This window comes from Sinocyclocheilus rhinocerous, unplaced genomic scaffold (assembly GCF_001515625.1).
Source record: "Sinocyclocheilus rhinocerous isolate Xijiao unplaced genomic scaffold, SAMN03320098_v1.1 scaffold97, whole genome shotgun sequence".
Lineage (NCBI taxonomy): Eukaryota > Metazoa > Chordata > Actinopteri > Cypriniformes > Cyprinidae > Sinocyclocheilus > Sinocyclocheilus rhinocerous.
In genome coordinates this window covers 1864368-1881388 of record NW_015666183.1, presented here as the reverse complement: position 1 = coordinate 1881388, position 17021 = coordinate 1864368, and the positions used below count along the sequence as shown (strand labels likewise).

The following is a 17021-nucleotide window of genomic DNA, read 5'->3' as shown; positions in this document are numbered from 1 at the left end:
TGTTTCCATAAAAATGTATCCTGTAACAACTGTGTTCAACATTGATAATAATCAGAAATGTTTCTTGAGCAGCAAATCAGCATATTAGAATGATTTCTGAAGGATCATGTGACACTGGAGACTGGAGTAATGGCTGCTGAAAATTCAGCTTTGCATCACAGGAATAAATTACTTTTAAAAAAAATATTCAAATAGAAAACAGTGATTTTAAATTATAATAATATTTCACAATATTTACTGTATTTTGATCAAATAAATGCAGCCTTGGTGAGCATAAGAGACTTCTTTAAAAAAAATCATACACAACTCTACACAAACTTTTGAATGGTAGAGTAATTTGTAAAATAGGGATTACAACCAAATCTTCCCACATAGTGAGGTAGATATGTGGGGGCGTGTTCGACAGCAGCACTAAGTTGATGTATTCCCTCAGCGACCAGCACAGATCAACTCTAGGCATGACGAAGCGGATATCGTCCTCTTTTGGAAGACCAAACAAAGAAGTTTCGCTTTCACAACGAAACACACAGCGTCTTCAGGACATGGCGGCAGCGGCAACAACAATACTACAGCGAGAATAAAAGTTACGCCTTCTTTCTTTGCGTGAACATTTGGGCGGCGTTATGCAAATCTTCCCACATAGTGAGGTAGATATGTGGGGGCGTGTTCGAACGAGCCGTTTTAGGTAGGTGTGGCTAACTCTTAACTTTTATAAAGAATATCTCTTTGGATTTGAGACTTTAGTCTTTACAACTTTACAGATCTTCTTTATGCACCAAGAGCTTGTAACACTCCAAAGAGAAAGGAAAAAATGAAATCGCATCATGTGACCCCTTTAAGATTGTTTTGGAATGAACAGTTAAACCTAGAAAAGAAGACATTAGTATTTGGTGAAGGCTGTTTTTGTGCTTTACAGGATGCTGGTCAGAAGGCATTTGGTGCGGTGACGTGTAACGTGTGTGGGATGCTGTACTCTCCTACCAGCCCAGAGGACGAATCCCAACACCTCCTCTTCCACAACCAGTTCATCAGCGCTGTCAGATATGTGGTGAGTCGAGAGAGAAACTGTTGTGTCCTATCCAGATACTTATTATTACGTTATTCAAAGTTATTTATCATAACATAAAGATGTTGTTTCAGTCAGATCTGTCAGCAGTAAGCACAGCCTTGAGTGTTTTTTTTTCTTTAATGTATTCTTATAAGATCAGTGTTTAAAAAAGTACAAAAATATTAACTATCAATGTAGAATAAAAAAAAAAAAAGATTAAAAAACAAATTAACTAATTCATTACACATTTTCCTGTAATTAATCGTGATTAATTGCGTCTAACATTGGAATTAGTAATAATAAATATATTTTTACAGTGACTCTTGAAATTGATGTAGAAATAACATAAAAAGGCGGTGTATTATAAGTACTTATTCAGTGGCATTTTGTTATTCATTTCTGGGATATAATGAGTAAATATAGACATTCAGTGTTACAGTAAAGTTGAAAAATATTATAACTTGTCTTCACATAAACATATGGTGTGTGTTGCATATAGTGTAATATTTGAGAGACACAGTTATGTGTTGCTTAATTTACATTTTAGGATAGAGGTTACAGTCTCAAAATCATTATTGTAATATCTGTTCCAGGGCTGGAAGAAGGAGAGAATCTTGGGAGAGTATCCTGATGGCAAGATTATTCTTGTTCTCCCTGATGATCCTAAGTACGCACTTAAAAAGGTACTTGTCTCTTCCTCATATCCTTCCTTTCACTAGCCCTCAAGCTGTCTATTTCAAGATTTCTAATAGCTTTCCTGATACATATGATATCTGTTTATAATATTTATCTGGTTTGATTCAAGGTTGAGGAGATCAGAGAAATGGTGGACAATGACTTGGGCTTCCAGCAAGTGGAGACCAAAGTCCCATCACAGACCAAAACCTTCCTCTTCATTTCAAATGATAAGAAAGTCGCAGGCTGTCTAATCGCCGAGCACATACAAGAGGTCAGCTGAGCATACAGGTGTTTAATAGCATGTTTATAGGTGTATATCTTGCAGTTTATCTCATTAAATTCATGCATAATTTTTAGAAACCAATAAGAGTGCAGTACTCTAAGCTCATTTAATATATTTAATAATATTTTACATGATTTAAACCCATTTAACCGAATTCCGCTGGTTTTCAATTAGCAGAGAAAATGTGAAAAACATGCATATTCCATATAGGCCTTTTAAAAGTCATTGTAAGGTGCTTTATGTAGGCTTTATGTAGTGTTCGTCTTAGTCTGTTCCACATCTGATGGTTTTGTTTGGCTGCTGTGTGCAGGGATACAGGGTTATAGAGGAGTCCGTGCCGGAGGGTTCAGAAGGAGAGAAGGTCATGTACGAGCGTCAGAGGGCCTGGTGCTGCTCTACCGTACCTGAGCCGGCGCTCTGTGGCATCAGTCGCATTTGGGTGTTCAGCATGATGAGACGGAGAGGCATCGCCTCACGCATGATAGAGTGCCTCAGGTAAAGGGTTGAACATTTTTTATGAGCAAGTCAAGTCACCTTTATTTATATAGCGCTTTATACAATACTGATTGTGTCAAAGCAGCTTTACAGTGTCAACAGGAAAATAGTTTGTCAATGAAGAGTAATTATAACCACAGATGTAATGTGTTATAATTAGTGCTTTCAAACAATTAATCACGATTAATCGCATCCAAAATAAAAGTTTTTGTTTACATAATATATGTGTGTGTTTTTTTATTTTTATTATGTGTATATAAATACACACACATGTATATATTTCAGAAAAATATGTTATGTTTATATATTAAATATATTTATATATAATATAAATTATATGAATATAAATATATACATGTAAATATTTTCAAAATATTTACTGTATGTGTGTGTATTTACATATACATAATAAATATACACAGTACACACACACATATTATGTAAACAAAAACTTTTATTTTGGATGCGATTAATCGAGATTAATCGTTTGACAGCACTAGTTATAATATGTAAATATTAGTAGTTATAATGTATTAAAACACAACAACTACTTTTATACTGTCCAAGGTATTTTGATACATTTTAATACAGTTATTTATGAAAATAATTATATTAAAATAAATTTGGGGGGCAGTACGTTTTTTTAAAGAAATTAATAATTTTATTCAGAAAGGATGTATTAGAAGTGACAGCAAAGACGTTTATAATGTTAGACAACTGTATTTTAAATAAATGTTGTTCTTTTGAACAAAAAAGTCCTGAATAAATGTATCACTGTTTCCACAAAATATTAAGCAGGACAAGTGTTTTCAGCATTGATAAAAATAATAATAAACATTTATTGAGCACCAAATTAGCATATTAGAAGGAAAATTCAGCTTTGCCATAACAAGAATAAATTACATTTTAAAATATATTAAAATAGAAATAATTTAAATTGTAATATTTCACATTATTACTGTTTCTGTATTTTTTTTTTTATTGTGAGCGTAAGAGATTTAAAAAAACTTTTAAAATCTTCTGATTTCTACAAATCTTTCTACAGTTTTCAAGTTTTAAAGTGTTAAACAAAATACTTTTTTCTTTACAGTTAAGACTTAAATGTTTATTCGTCTTTTTGTCCAGGAATAATTTCATCTATGGGTCTCATCTAAGTAAAGACGAAATCGCCTTCTCCGATCCCACGCCTGACGGCAAACTCTTCGCAACACATTACTGTGGAACCTCTCAGTTTTTGGTCTACAACTTTGTAAGCGGCAATCGCTCAACCTGACAGGACGTGGACATAGAGCTCAGTTTTAAAATATTGACATTTGAGAAGAGGACTGGACTTAGAAGACTTTATTTCACTATACCAAACAGTGCAAAAATGAAGTGAGAGAACAGAAACCGACCTTAGGATGTTTTAAAGGCTCTTTTTGTTCAGAGTCTTGGTTTGAATTGGTAAACATTGGCACAGGAGGTGTAGGATGCAAAGTTAGACACTGATATCTAACCCTCACGGCCAGTTTGACGTATTTTAATAAGCCTGCAGAGTAGCTTATGCCTGATGCATTGTTCAGTGAAAGACATCTAAACTGTTCTCTCAGGTTTAGGTTGCAGCCTATTTTAGGACTCACCGTTTAGTGGAAGCCATGTAGTCCAGTGCACAATTGCAAAATCAGTGTAAGTACTTCTTCCTAGAACATATAGGAAGGCGTGTGAACTTTTTTTACTGTAAGCAATGCCTCGGTCGTGAGGCGACGACTTTTGAATCTCAGGTTGAAAAACATCATATGAATTTGTCATCGAAATCTCCCTTTAACCCCTACATCATGTCAGCTATTTTCAAAGAGAGAGTATTTTCCTGATACAGTGTGTTCCATGTGCATTTTAAAGAGGTTTACATGCATGGCATTGACATCGATAGACGGCAGATGATTTCAAAGAAGTCGCTGGTTTTGCACAACACTGTGCAGAATGAATATGATTCATTTGTTTTTAAAACACAAGTGTAATAATTCAGAATGTTTGCCCAGTCATAGTATTCCATCTCATTTGAATATTTTTTAGAATGATTTTATGTATGTATATGTATTTTGATTGAATTATATTAATTTACTCATGACTACAGATGGATCTTTCGTTACCTTCGCTAGCAGGACAAAGGGTTAAAATCACTCCAGCCAAAATTTTGAATTGTTCTTTTATAAAATAATACAGTTTAGTTCTCTGAAGCTGAAAATGATAGAAGCCCGATGATTGGGTTGCTTTTATATATTAGGGATTTACGTAATTTATAAATTGGGATGTTTGATCATTCTTTACAAACAGTGAAAAAGAACAGCTTACATTTGTTACTCATACAACTTTTAACCTTATAGTAGAAAACAATTGAAAAGTCAGTGCAAAAGAGATTGAAAGTATTTTAATATCTATATACATTTTATTTGATCACTTTTTGAATTTAAAAAGTGGAATTATGTATCTACATGTTGTTTTCATCTTTGGCGTAATGCACAAGGTCTCAAATGCGCTGAAGATTCAGGTACAAACTTTTTCCCCGTTTTTCTAAAATTGTATTCTTTTTTTTTTCTTCCTTCCCATATCCGTTGCACCTCTGACTTTTATTTTGATAGGAACTCTTATTATGCAATATCATACTTCCGGTGGGCGTTAAAGACGCGATCACACACGTCTCCACGCGTTGTTGTGGGGCATGAGAAAAAGTAGTTTACGTTAAAAAGGCGTTAGTCTTTTTGTAATATATACCGTATAACAGATTTATTAACATAGTTACATATTAATGAGGGGCAGCACGTCATCTGTTTCCTAAAGGCTGTGTGTAACTAAAAACACGTGTTTTATAGTCCTCATGGGGGATCAAATTGAGTTGGTCGCTGGCTGTTATGAGCAGATAGTGTTTGGATATCGAGTGAGCCCTGGTGACGAGGTAATTATCATTTTTCAAAACTTTTATTTTGTTCATTGATCGAATCTTACTTTGTTTTCAAAGTGAATGTTAAATGCAGTTGTGTCTGTTGGTTAGTTTCAGTCTGCATTTGCATTATAATTTTGATATTGGTCCATATTTAAACTCATAATTTTACAAACAGGGCTATTATTGTTATAATAACTTACTCTAATAATAATGTAGACTTTACTTTAAATATAATCTTAATTAAAAAGGCCTGGTGACGAGGTAATTATCATTTTTCAAAACTTTTATTTTGTTCATTGATCGAATCTTACTTTGTTTTCAAAGTGAATGTTAAATGCAGTTGTGTCTGTTGGTTTGTTTCAGTCTGCATTGCATTATAATTTTGATATTGGTCCATATTTAAACTCTCATAATTTTACAAACAGGGCTATTATTGTTATTATAGTTTACTCTAATAATAATGTAGACTTTACTTTAAATATAATCTTAATTAAAAAGATTTTCGTGTCTATTTTAGGAGTGGACAATTGAGCCCAACTTTACCCATCATGCACACACAGCATCACTGACTGCAGTTTCATCCAGTGATCAGTTCATCGCCACTGGAAGCAAAGATGAAACCATTCAGCTCTATGATATGAGCAAGAAAACTGAACATGGGGCTTTGTTGCATCATGATGGTGAGGATGTTTATTTTGGTTTCTGATTGGAACTAAAGAGAGTCTGGCTTCAACTATTCTGCATCACTGACGTTACAGTTTCATGTGTTGTCATAAACCGTGTCATAAAGCATATAAATTGTAAGCTCACATTTTCGGCAGGTACTATCTCATGTCTGGAGTTCTACGGCACGTCCCATTTACTCAGCGGAGGACAAGACGGGCTCATCTGTGTGTGGAGCACCAAAAAATGGGAATGTTTAAAATCCATCAAAGCTCACAAGTAAGTTATCTGAAAACTATCCCAAACTTTTTTGATATAATTAGTGGTTTTATTTAGCGAGGATTTATTAAATTGATCAAAAGTGACGGTAAAGACATTTATAATGTTACACAAGAATTCTGTTTCAAACAAATCTTTGATGAAATTCTATTCATCAAAGAATCCTGGAAAAATATATCACGGTTTTTAAAATTGATGATAACAATAAATGTTTCTTGAGCAGCAAATCAGCATATTAGAATGATTTCTGAAGGATCATGTGACACTGAAGACTGGCGTAATGATGCTGAAAATTCAGCTTTACATCACAGGAATAAATTGCATATTAAAAATATATTCAAATACAAAACGGTTCTTTTGGATTGTAATATTATTTCACAATATTACTGTATTTTTATAATAAATGCAGCAATGGTAAGATGTGCAAAAACGTTAAAAAATCATACCGACCACAAATGTTTATTAGTTTGGGTTTTATTTGTTTAGGGGTCATGTTACTTCACTGTCCGTACACCCTTCTGGAAAACTCGCTCTCTCTGTCGGAACAGACAAAACTCTGCGGCAAGTACACAGATGTTTTCATGTTAATATGAATATCAAAAATTCTGGTCAGATTGTTAAGCTGTGAATGTGTTTGAATTAATTTGAGTAATAAATATTTTGTTGTTCAACAAAAACAATAGTTTTGATGACAAAATTTATTGCAGAACGTGGAATCTTATTGAAGGACGTTCGGCTTTCATCAAGAATATCAAACGGAGTGAGATTATAATACAAAATACTTTCTGATTCTGTATTTGTTTGGTTTTGTTTTTCCTTTTATAAATAATTTTCTAGAATTATTGTATAATATTGAGAAAGTTCAACTTCTCCGCTAAATCAAAGCTCAATAAAACGATATATATTTTTCGTGCATATAAGATGAGCAGTGTGTAATAATGTTTTGTAGATGCAGAGATCGTCTTGTGGTCACCAGACGGAGAGCAGTATGCAGTGGTTGTGAACGATCAAGTGGACATTTACGTTCTGAAATCTGCCACAATTATTGGAACCATTGCGTTTACAAAAAGGATTTCATGTCTGAAGTTTCTGAAGGTGAACAGTCTTATCGGTGTTGCAAGAGAACCGATGATATATGTCTATTCAATCAGTTCTAGTTTAGTTTGCAATTGAAATTTTGCTTCCCTGCTTTGTCAAATGTAACATGATCAATTTGATTTAAAAGCGAAGAAGTCTTATTCCAGTATCTTCTCTCTATGTCTCAAGAACACACTCTTGGCTGTGGGAGGAGACGATGAGAGCGTGCGTATCTTTGACGTGACCTCACAGAAGTGTGTCTGCGAGTTTGAAGCACATGAGAACAGGTATGACCGCCACTTTTGAACTTTTCTTTAAGGGTGCATCTCAGTCCCAGTGAACCGGCCGTTTCTAGAGCTGTCCTGTCATCAAAATCGTTCTAGTGCATCGAAATTCTCAGAATGCATTGTGAAATGAGTGAGATCTGCTGTATTTGTTATTGCTGTGCTCATTTAACGTTTTTTCCCCAGAGTCAAAGCCATTGAGAGCTTCATGAAGGATGATGGTTGTGTCCTTGTTACGGCATCAAACGATGGATTCATTAAGTTGTGGAAGCTCAATCTTGAGGTATTGTGTATCTTCCTTGCTGGTAAATATAACACGGACACAAGTGGGGTTTTTTAGCTGTGAGCTGAACCATTATATACATTAAAAAAATGTTTTGGCTTGATGGTTTCACTTTGATTGATCAGTATTGTATGCATATACAGAACCTGGAGACTCCTTCCCTGCTTGGCCAGGTGAACACCACTGCCAGACTCACCTGTCTTTCCATCTGGAAACGTGGTGAAGCGAAAGAAACGATTGCAGATCAATCTGCCCAGCCTGAAACTTCTAAAGGTGCGGTTACATTTTTCAGGGTTTCTGCTAATTTTCACAAGTGAAATCCAGTTGTTTCAATAGGAATCCATCCTAGTAGGAATTTCAAGAAGATTTTGCAACGGGTTCAAGTTGGTCACACAAATTTGTTGAAAGCTGCTTTGTTTGAAAGTGACTTCTGTGTGAGCTTGACAATAGACTATAGCAGTGGTCTCAGACTCAATTCCTGGAGGGCCACAGCTCTGCAGAGTTTAGCTCCAACCAGCTCCAAATCACACCTGCTTGGAAGTTTCTAGTGATCCTGAAGACCTTGATTAGCTGGATCAGGTGTGTTTGATTAGGGTTGGAGCTGAACTGTGCAGAGCTGTGGCCCTCCAGGAATTGAGTTTGAGACCACTGGGCTATAGACCTATAGCTGAAATTTCATTAATGTGATCTCACCTTAAAGGGATAGTTCACCCAAAAATGAAAATTCATTGGAAAGTCATCATGTACTCACCCTCAATTCATTCCAAACCTGTATGAGTTTCTTCTGTTGAACACAAAAGAAGATATTTTGAAGAATGCGGGTAACCAAACTGGTAGCCATTGACTGTCATAGTATTATTTTCCATTCTATGGAAGTCAATGGCTACCAGCAGCTGTCTGGTTACCAACATTCTTCAAAACATTATCTTTTGTGATCAACAGACAAAAGAAACTTACAGGTTTGGAACAAACTAAAGGGGTGAGTAAATTATGACTTTTAAATGTTATGTTAAGAGTTGAAATGGTTTCCAGACACCAAGTTGTCGAGGGAAAAACGTATTAATATCTATATATGTTCTCAAAACAGCTGTTGTGGAGCCCTCGAAGCCAGCCAAAGGTAAAAGAGTGAGGCTACCAGGAGAAGTGGTGATTCTAGAAGAAAGCAGCTCCACAAAACAAGGAAAAAAGAAGAAAAAACAAAAAGTGCAATAAACCGTTTTATTGAAATCATTGGTGGTGTTCTATTATTTACATTTCCTGTCTTTCCTGTCATATAGCTGAGTGATTTGCAATGCATTTATTAATGTCAACACCTTTTGAATTCCAGCTAAATGAAAGAAAAAAAAATACTCAATTTTTGTATTTGTTTTAGTGCTGTCAAAGCGATTAATCATGTCCAAAATAAAAGTTTGTTTACACAATATACGTGTGTACTGTGTATATTTACACGTTATTACATATTTAGGAAATATTTACATGTACAAATATATATTCATATTTATACATAATTTAAATGATCATTTTAAATATATTACATATTTCTTAAATATATACATGTATGTGTGTATATTTATATACAGTACACACACGTATATTATGTTCAACTTTTATTTTGGATGCGTTTAATCGATTTGACAGCACTAATTTGTTTATTTGTCTAAATCGAGAAAAAAAAAGTATTCTTGCAGAGGTGGACTTTTATTTTGAAAATTGCTAGTGGAGTGTTTCAGGAAGTTAAAAAGTGGAGATAATTTGGCTTTTTTTTCTAGCAACCAACAGGTATTTTTGTTTTTATTAACGTTTAGTTAAACGTGCAGATATGGCTGTGGACTGGTTTGGTTATGGTTATGCGGCTCTAATAACGATAGGAGGTTTTGTTGGTTACGCTAAAGCAGGTAAGATCTCATTCATGCAACAAACTACTTTTGGAGTAGCTAGTATATGTAAAACACGTTTAAAATATTTCAGAATGAAATATCGTGTAGATGTAGCCGAGCATAAAACTGAAATGTTTTTAGTTTTTGTCAACAGCCGACAGAACTCACTTTGAAACTGTAATGCACTTAGTTACAGCGTATGCTGATACTTTTTGTTAACGCACCTTTATCTCGACTTTACCGGAACTTCCTAATATGGTTTTTTATTAAAACATATTTTCACCGAACAAATCACAAGAGTGTAACCACCGTCAAAACTGTCACAATACATTGTAAAAACTGATTTTTCGAAGACGTAAATAAAACAAAAATGATTAAAGTACGTTTTACAAGAAAATATTATTTGTCTTTTTTTAAATCACATTTAATGTATTGCTTGCCGTTTCTTTGTCATTATCTGCCGTTTTCTGAGTTTTCTTGTTTTTTTTCCAGTTAAATGTAAAATACAGTGTTGCGCTTTCTTATTTAATTTTTTCTTTAAAGGGGTCATATGATGCGATTTCAAGTTTTCCTTTCTCTTTGGAGTGTTACAAGCTGATTGTGCATAGATAAGATCCCTGAAGTTGCAAAGACTAAAGTCTCAAAACCAAAGAGATATTCTTTATCAAAGTTAAGACTCTGCCACGCCCCCCTAAAACGGCTCATTCTAACACGCCCCCACATATCTACCTCACCATGTGGAAATATTTGCATAATGCGCCCAAATGATCACGCAAAGAAAGAAGGCGTGGTTTCAAGTAACCGCAAGGAGGCCGAGAAGGAGGCCAAGAAAGTCAGTAAGAACATTGACAGGGCCTTGAAGGAACTCAAACGGGAATATAAGCAGACGCATCGGCTGCTGCTCTTAGGTGGGTGATGCTGCCGTGCCTACTGTATGGTGGCTTTCTTCTTATCATTGCCTTATTATGAAAAATGGGTAGGCATTGACGTCATATAGCCGTGCTAAAATGTATGCTAGCATATACTTGAAAGGTGAATATTTATATATTCTCCGTACATTCATAACGCCTCATACTCCACTTTTAGAGATTAATCAATTATTATTTTAATGACCGATACCGATTATTTTAATGATTACATTTTTATATGTACCAATATGCTGGTTTTATTTCTGCTTTTGACACATAACTAAATAATTATTAGACTACAACAATAAAAACATTATGAACTATGGATATTTTCATAAAAGTAAATAAAATAATTATTTTAATTTTGACAAAATCAATGACGAAAAAGTGGAATGTTTCAAAACAATGAGATTTGAGGAATGTGTAAAAATATCAGTCAATTAAAAACATAGTGTACATTATTAATAGTTTATTATTATGTTGTTATTTTATTCTTTTTTGGAGGTAGATTTGCCATTTGTTTTAATGCATTGCAATGCATTAAAAGTATAATAGGTGAATATGATAATGTATAATAACCGAGTTTACAATTATTTATTACAAAATATAAAGATATAATGCATTTATGTATTTCGAGGCATTAAAATACTTCTATAATAATACGTCTATATATGTTCAGGCTTAAAAAAAAAAAATGTAACCATAAATTATTTTATGTTATCTATTTATATGTATTATTTGCCATCTTGGGCCTTTAAATAAAAGAAAAAATATAATTTTCAAAAGTATATTATTCTCCTTCCATAGACAATTAATGGATCTGGTGATGATGTAAGTGAGCAAGATATCAGAAAATAAAACTGAGCTCATATAGTTTTTCAGCCAGGACATGATGCTTTGATAAGATACTAAGTCATAGTAAAAGAATCTATTACTTTGACCTCTGCGACGCTGATAACTCACAAAATAATGATCTTTAAAAAAGCATCATATGACCCCTTTAAAATGATGAAAATATTTCAAACACTGAAAATGATTTAGGAACGATTTTCACCCACAAATGAGTACATTTCACTAATAACAACAACAAAGAAACGGCAAGTAACATTGAATCAAACGTGTAATGAATTTTTGCAGTAAAGACTGAAATCTTTTTTTCTTGTAAAACTACGAAGAATCATTTTTACAGTAATGTGAAGGCGGTTTTTGATGCTTTTTTCAGTATTTTATAATACGATCAAACTTATTACAATCAGTGGTTTGCTTTTGTTATTATGCTGTTCCACACTCGGGATAGGCTACATCAGGTGTGCTCATTAAACGTCTCATTAGTGAGTCTGCAGGGTCCCTGGAGTATAAAGCAATCTCCATGCTCAAATAGTCTAGACTACGATCCATCTAGAACCCTCAACGGGGCTTTAGAAGCACAAATCACCCAATAAGTGAGCAAAAAGGCACCTAGATGACCCCATATGTGTCCACTGGTTTTGTGTGGTTGGGCTTTTGGTTTCTTTACGGTAAGGTGGACCTGCACTGTCAGCGCAGGCAGATGTCATTATTATTGTCGTGTTATTGAAAATGAGTGGGCATTGACGTCATATAGCCGTGCTAAAATGTATGCTAGCATACTTGACAGATGAATATATTCTCAGTACATTCGTAACGACTCATCATAATACACTTGTAGAGATTAATTAATGATCATTTTAATGACCGATACCGATTATTTTAATGATTGTATTTTTATGTGTACTAATATGCTGGTTTTATTTCTGCTTTTGACACATAACTAAATAATTATTAGACTACAACAATAAAAACATTATGAACTATGGATATTTTCATAAAAGTAAATAAAATAATTATTTTAATTTTGACAAAATCAATGACGAAAAAGTGGAATGTTGCAAAACAATGAGATTTGAGGAATGTGTAAAAATATCAGTCAATTAAAAACATAGTGTACATTATTAATAGTTTATTATTATGTTGTTATTTTATTCTTTTTTGGAGGTAGATTTGCCATTTGTTTTAATGCATTGCAATGCATTAAAAGTATAATAGGTGAATATGATAATGTATAATAACCGAGTTTACAATTATTTATTACAAAATATAAAGATATAATGCATTTATGTATTTCGAGGCATTAAAATACTTCTATAATAATACGTCTATATATGTTCAGGCTTAAAAAAAAAAAATGTAACCATAAATTATTTTATGTTATCTATTTATATGTATTATTTGCCATCTTGGGCCTTTAAATAAAAGAAAAAATATAATTTTCAAAAGTATATTATTCTCCTTCCATAGACAATTAATGGATCTGGTGATGATGTAAGTGAGCAAGATATCAGAAAATAAAACTGAGCTCATATAGTTTTTCAGCCAGGACATGATGCTTTGATAAGATACTAAGTCATAGTAAAAGAATCTATTACTTTGACCTCTGCGACGCTGATAACTCACACAAATATCCTGATAGTCTTTTAGTTTAATGCTGGAAACCAGCTAGACAACCTGCTGAACTACACGCATGCATGTTTGATTTTAAACAACACACTATACAGAAACGTACTGAATAGTATCATATTAAATACGAGTACCTAATTTGATTCTATACAGCTGTTTTAAATGCTGCAAGAGCATTTTCCTTTATCTAAAGATCAGTTTTCCAGTTATGTCTTTAGTACTGGACTGTAAAGTTTGGTATGTTGCTAAGTGATGTCTGTGCTGATTGTATACTGAAACCATTTGTGTGGATGCGTGTTTCCAAAGGCATGAGTCATTAGGACTAAAGGTATTAGAGTTACTGTCAATTGATTTCATTCATTTATTGTCCATTGCTACTGATAACACGATGAACTGGCTGACTTCTTAATCCACACTGGGAATTTACAGTTGTTCTGTAATCTTTCATGCTGCTATATCAAAAGGCACTTGATATAAAGAAAGACAGTGGCCTTAAAGGAATGGTTTACACAAAAAAATGAACATTTGCTGAAAAATAACTTAATCTTAGGCCATCCTAGATGTAGATGAGATTGCTTCTTCATGGGAGCAGATTTGGAGAATTTTACATCACTTGCTCACCAACTGTATCCTCTGCAGTGAATGGGTGCCGTCAGAATGAGAGTCCAAACAGATGATAAAAACATCACAATAATCGAGAAATAATGCACACGACTCCAGTCCATTAGTTAACATCTTGTGAAGCGAAAAGCGGTGTGTTTATAAGAAACAAATGCATCAAGACTTTTTAATTTTAAACTGTTGCTTCTGCCGAATATATTACGGACGCATATTTTAGGCAGAAGCAACAGTTTTCATTTTTGGGTGAACTGTTCCTCTACTCTGACCAAACTCAGAATCCAGCAATGATTTTGGAGCTATTAATAAAGCGAGAGCAAATTTGCACGGTTTACTGGCACATGGCTCAGTTGAACTCTGGCATAGTTGGCCAAAGACAAACACAGAATGGCATCTCAGATCTTTATGCATTCATATTTTTCTATTTTAATTTCATATATTTCTTTTCTTGTATTAATCTAAGGAGGCCTGGTTTTACAGTAGTGTTATGAAATTGAAATTGCATCAAGGCTGATTAAACAACCTTGGCTGCAGATGTTGTCAGTTTTTAGAAATTGATAATAGAATTATAAAGAGAGAAGTCATCCATGATGTGGCTTATAAATGAACTTTAATGGAGGATCTCGCTGAGTTATCTTGAAGCTTTATGGTACAGTTATTTTTAGTTCAGAAGAATGATACATCCTTGGGAATGTCTTTGTACAAGTTGTACTGTAACTACTTAAATATGTGGCATATCAAGTAGTAGATAACACAGCACTAAAGCGAATATCATTTCCTTTTAATAGCGGTAACAGGTATTTTTGCCCATTGGCTATTATTAAATAACATGTCTAGTAGCTTATATTTAATGAAAGCTCATAGCCTATTTTAAGTGACCTATATTAAAATATAGCACATGCTTTGTCTGTTGTAATGGATGCCACACACGTTAATAGCCAAAAGGCATGTTTAGCTCCTTCTATAAGTGTTGAATAGTTTGATTATGTTTGTACCATGTAGGGAATCCTTTAGGGGCAAAACCAAGAGGTTGTCATGCTTCCACACAAGTTGGTATTGTTCCTTTCTGTAGCATTGCAATGTGAAGTGTATGTGGTCTGTAAACTGAACTTTGTCACCCTGTAAATAGGTTTTATCATTTACTGAACGTGTACTTTGGCTCTAGCGTGGCCCTAACTGCATATGGCTAGCTTTATGCAATATGCTCTGTTGCTTTGAAAGATTTGAGCTTTAGGCCAGAAACATACATGTAGATTTCATCCTCGAGTAAATACAAGCATCAACGATTTTGCCAAAAACTCTTCTATCCAGTCTAACGCAGTGAAACAAATTGGTACCTATGGATATTCTGCAGAAACTGCAGTAGTTTTTGAATACTTGTTGGTTATGAGAGAAGTCTGAATGACATTGGTTTAACATATATCCATATAACGTTTTTTAAATGTTAAAGTAGGGCTTAGATAAACTAATAAGGCTGTCTGGTATGAACCGTTTTGTTTTCTTGTCTGAAGACAGTATTTCAGACCTTCAAACCTGAGCACAACTATCACACACAAATTATGAGATATTAAAAAACGAGTAAAACTTCTACAGAATGGTTTCTGTATGAACAATACTTCACATGATGCTGCAGCAATGTTGAAATATTGTTGGTCTGATTTAGTTGTTTTCCTGACCTAAAGTAGTTGGGCCTAAAGTATTTTTTTTATATATTGTTATATATTAAATTTCTAAAATTGTATGTCATTTAAAATCCCTAAACCACTAATGCTTCTGTTTTCTATACTGTTAATACCCATTTGAGCCACTAGGAAACATTTTCTTATATATTTTGATATAATTATTCTTATATATTTATAGCTCAGTGCAAGAGTTGATGTGCTTGCAAAGATGCTTTTACAATTTTTTCTTCATAATTTTAATCCATGTTTAAATGTACTGTATTTGCAAGCATGGTGCATATTTCATGGTTTCCCACAGTTGCTTAATGGTTTAACAAAAGTCACGTCAGTTCACATAAATTTAAAAGCTTTTAATAGACGTTTTATGAGAAGTGAAAGTCATTTGTGTTCTTAAGTATAAAATAGGAGAACTGCAATTTTTAAAGAAGTCGCTTGTTGACATATATGATGATTTGATGAAATATTAAAGTCTGATAAGATCAGACCAAAAAAAGGTTATGAATATTGACTGTTTCTAGGTCAACCAGGCTTTCTTGTTGAAGCCACTGTTGGTTTCTTTTATATTATTCATTTATGTGATGAAACTCATCTAGTCGGTGGTGAATTCAGTCCCTTTATGGTCTGGCTGTACCACTGGTTGTATAATAACTCAAAAATAATAGTTGCAGCTAGTAAAAGTGAGAAAGTTGTCGTTTTAGCCAGACATCAATTAAATTTCCTGTGTGTTAAAATAATCGGTATAATAACAGAACATAGCTCCCAGTTTAGTCGGTATAGTCAGGTTGGCCTTAGAGGGAGAACTTTCAGTTTGTCAGGCTGAGAGACCCTAAACCGTTTAAGACCTGCAAAACCAGTTTAGACCGGTTTAAGATGGGTTTTTTTCCAGTATAAAACCTGACAGACTTTGAGACCCTGCCATACAGCTGCTACAATGACACATTCGCTACACTTTACACTGTATCATTCTTTACTCACGTTGTTTCGTCGAAACGTTCGATTTACGATCTCGTTCGTTACAGTCAGCGATACTTTGTAACAGTTTTCCTGGTTCTTAACCGCCATTACCAGGTGTGACAGACAGAGGCAGCAGTGGCGTAACTACAGACAGTGCAGGCAGTGCAGCCGCACTGGGGCCCGCGCCGCTGGAGAAGGGTATAACTGCAGCCTGGAGATCTCCAAATGGGGGCGGGAACTCCAAAACGGGGTGGGAGCTCCAAAATACGGCGTGGCTTCCTCCCATTGACAGACAGGCACATGACACGCATGCGCAATTTTTCCCCCAATCCACTTCAGTGTAAACTCCGCCCCACAGCTGATTCTAAAGATTTTATTGGTTGTGTCAATTAAAGCATTAATTTCCTACATTATGCTACAAAAATGCTAACCCCTAAACCTACCCCACACCTGACCCTAACCTTAACCAGTGAAATTGACTGCACGGCGGGATTGGC

The 17021-nt window shown here is 34.3% G+C and overlaps 2 protein-coding genes across 2 annotated transcripts in view; both read left to right on the top strand.

Annotated features, from left to right (window-relative positions):
- Positions 1 to 4664, top strand: part of LOC107732058 (uncharacterized) — a 7891-nt gene extending 3227 nt beyond the window's left edge. Inside the window, exons 3-7 of the mRNA XM_016543294.1 lie at positions 860 to 1048; positions 1642 to 1731; positions 1854 to 1997; positions 2320 to 2504; positions 3630 to 4664. Of these exons, the coding sequence (XP_016398780.1) occupies positions 860 to 1048; positions 1642 to 1731; positions 1854 to 1997; positions 2320 to 2504; positions 3630 to 3777 (756 nt within the window). The 3' untranslated portion in view covers positions 3778 to 4664. The remainder of the gene's footprint in view (positions 1 to 859; positions 1049 to 1641; positions 1732 to 1853; positions 1998 to 2319; positions 2505 to 3629) is intronic.
- Positions 4665 to 5126: 462 nt separating this feature from the next.
- LOC107732067 (p21-activated protein kinase-interacting protein 1-like) lies at positions 5127 to 9357 on the top strand. The gene is made up of 10 exons (XM_016543305.1): positions 5127 to 5436; positions 5942 to 6104; positions 6246 to 6366; positions 6853 to 6927; positions 7074 to 7126; positions 7316 to 7461; positions 7633 to 7730; positions 7914 to 8010; positions 8154 to 8283; positions 9098 to 9357. The coding sequence occupies exons 1-10, from the start codon at positions 5359 to 5361 to the stop codon at positions 9220 to 9222; spliced, it is 1086 nt and encodes a 361-aa protein (XP_016398791.1). The 5' UTR covers positions 5127 to 5358; the 3' UTR covers positions 9223 to 9357.
- Positions 9358 to 17021: the final 7664 nt, after the last annotated feature.

What these genes read in the sequence shown, in the direction of transcription:
- LOC107732067 (XM_016543305.1), top strand. Translation starts at nt 5,359, where the DNA reads ATGGGGGATCAAATTGAGTTGGTCGCTGGCTGTTATGAGCAGATAGTG. An exon ending in GAGTGAGCCCTGGTGACGAG is followed by an intron (nt 5,437 to 5,941) that starts GTAATTATCATT and finishes TGTCTATTTTAG; the next exon opens with GAGTGGACAATTGAGCCCAA. An exon ending in GGCTTTGTTGCATCATGATG is followed by an intron (nt 6,105 to 6,245) that starts GTGAGGATGTTT and finishes CATTTTCGGCAG; the next exon opens with GTACTATCTCATGTCTGGAG.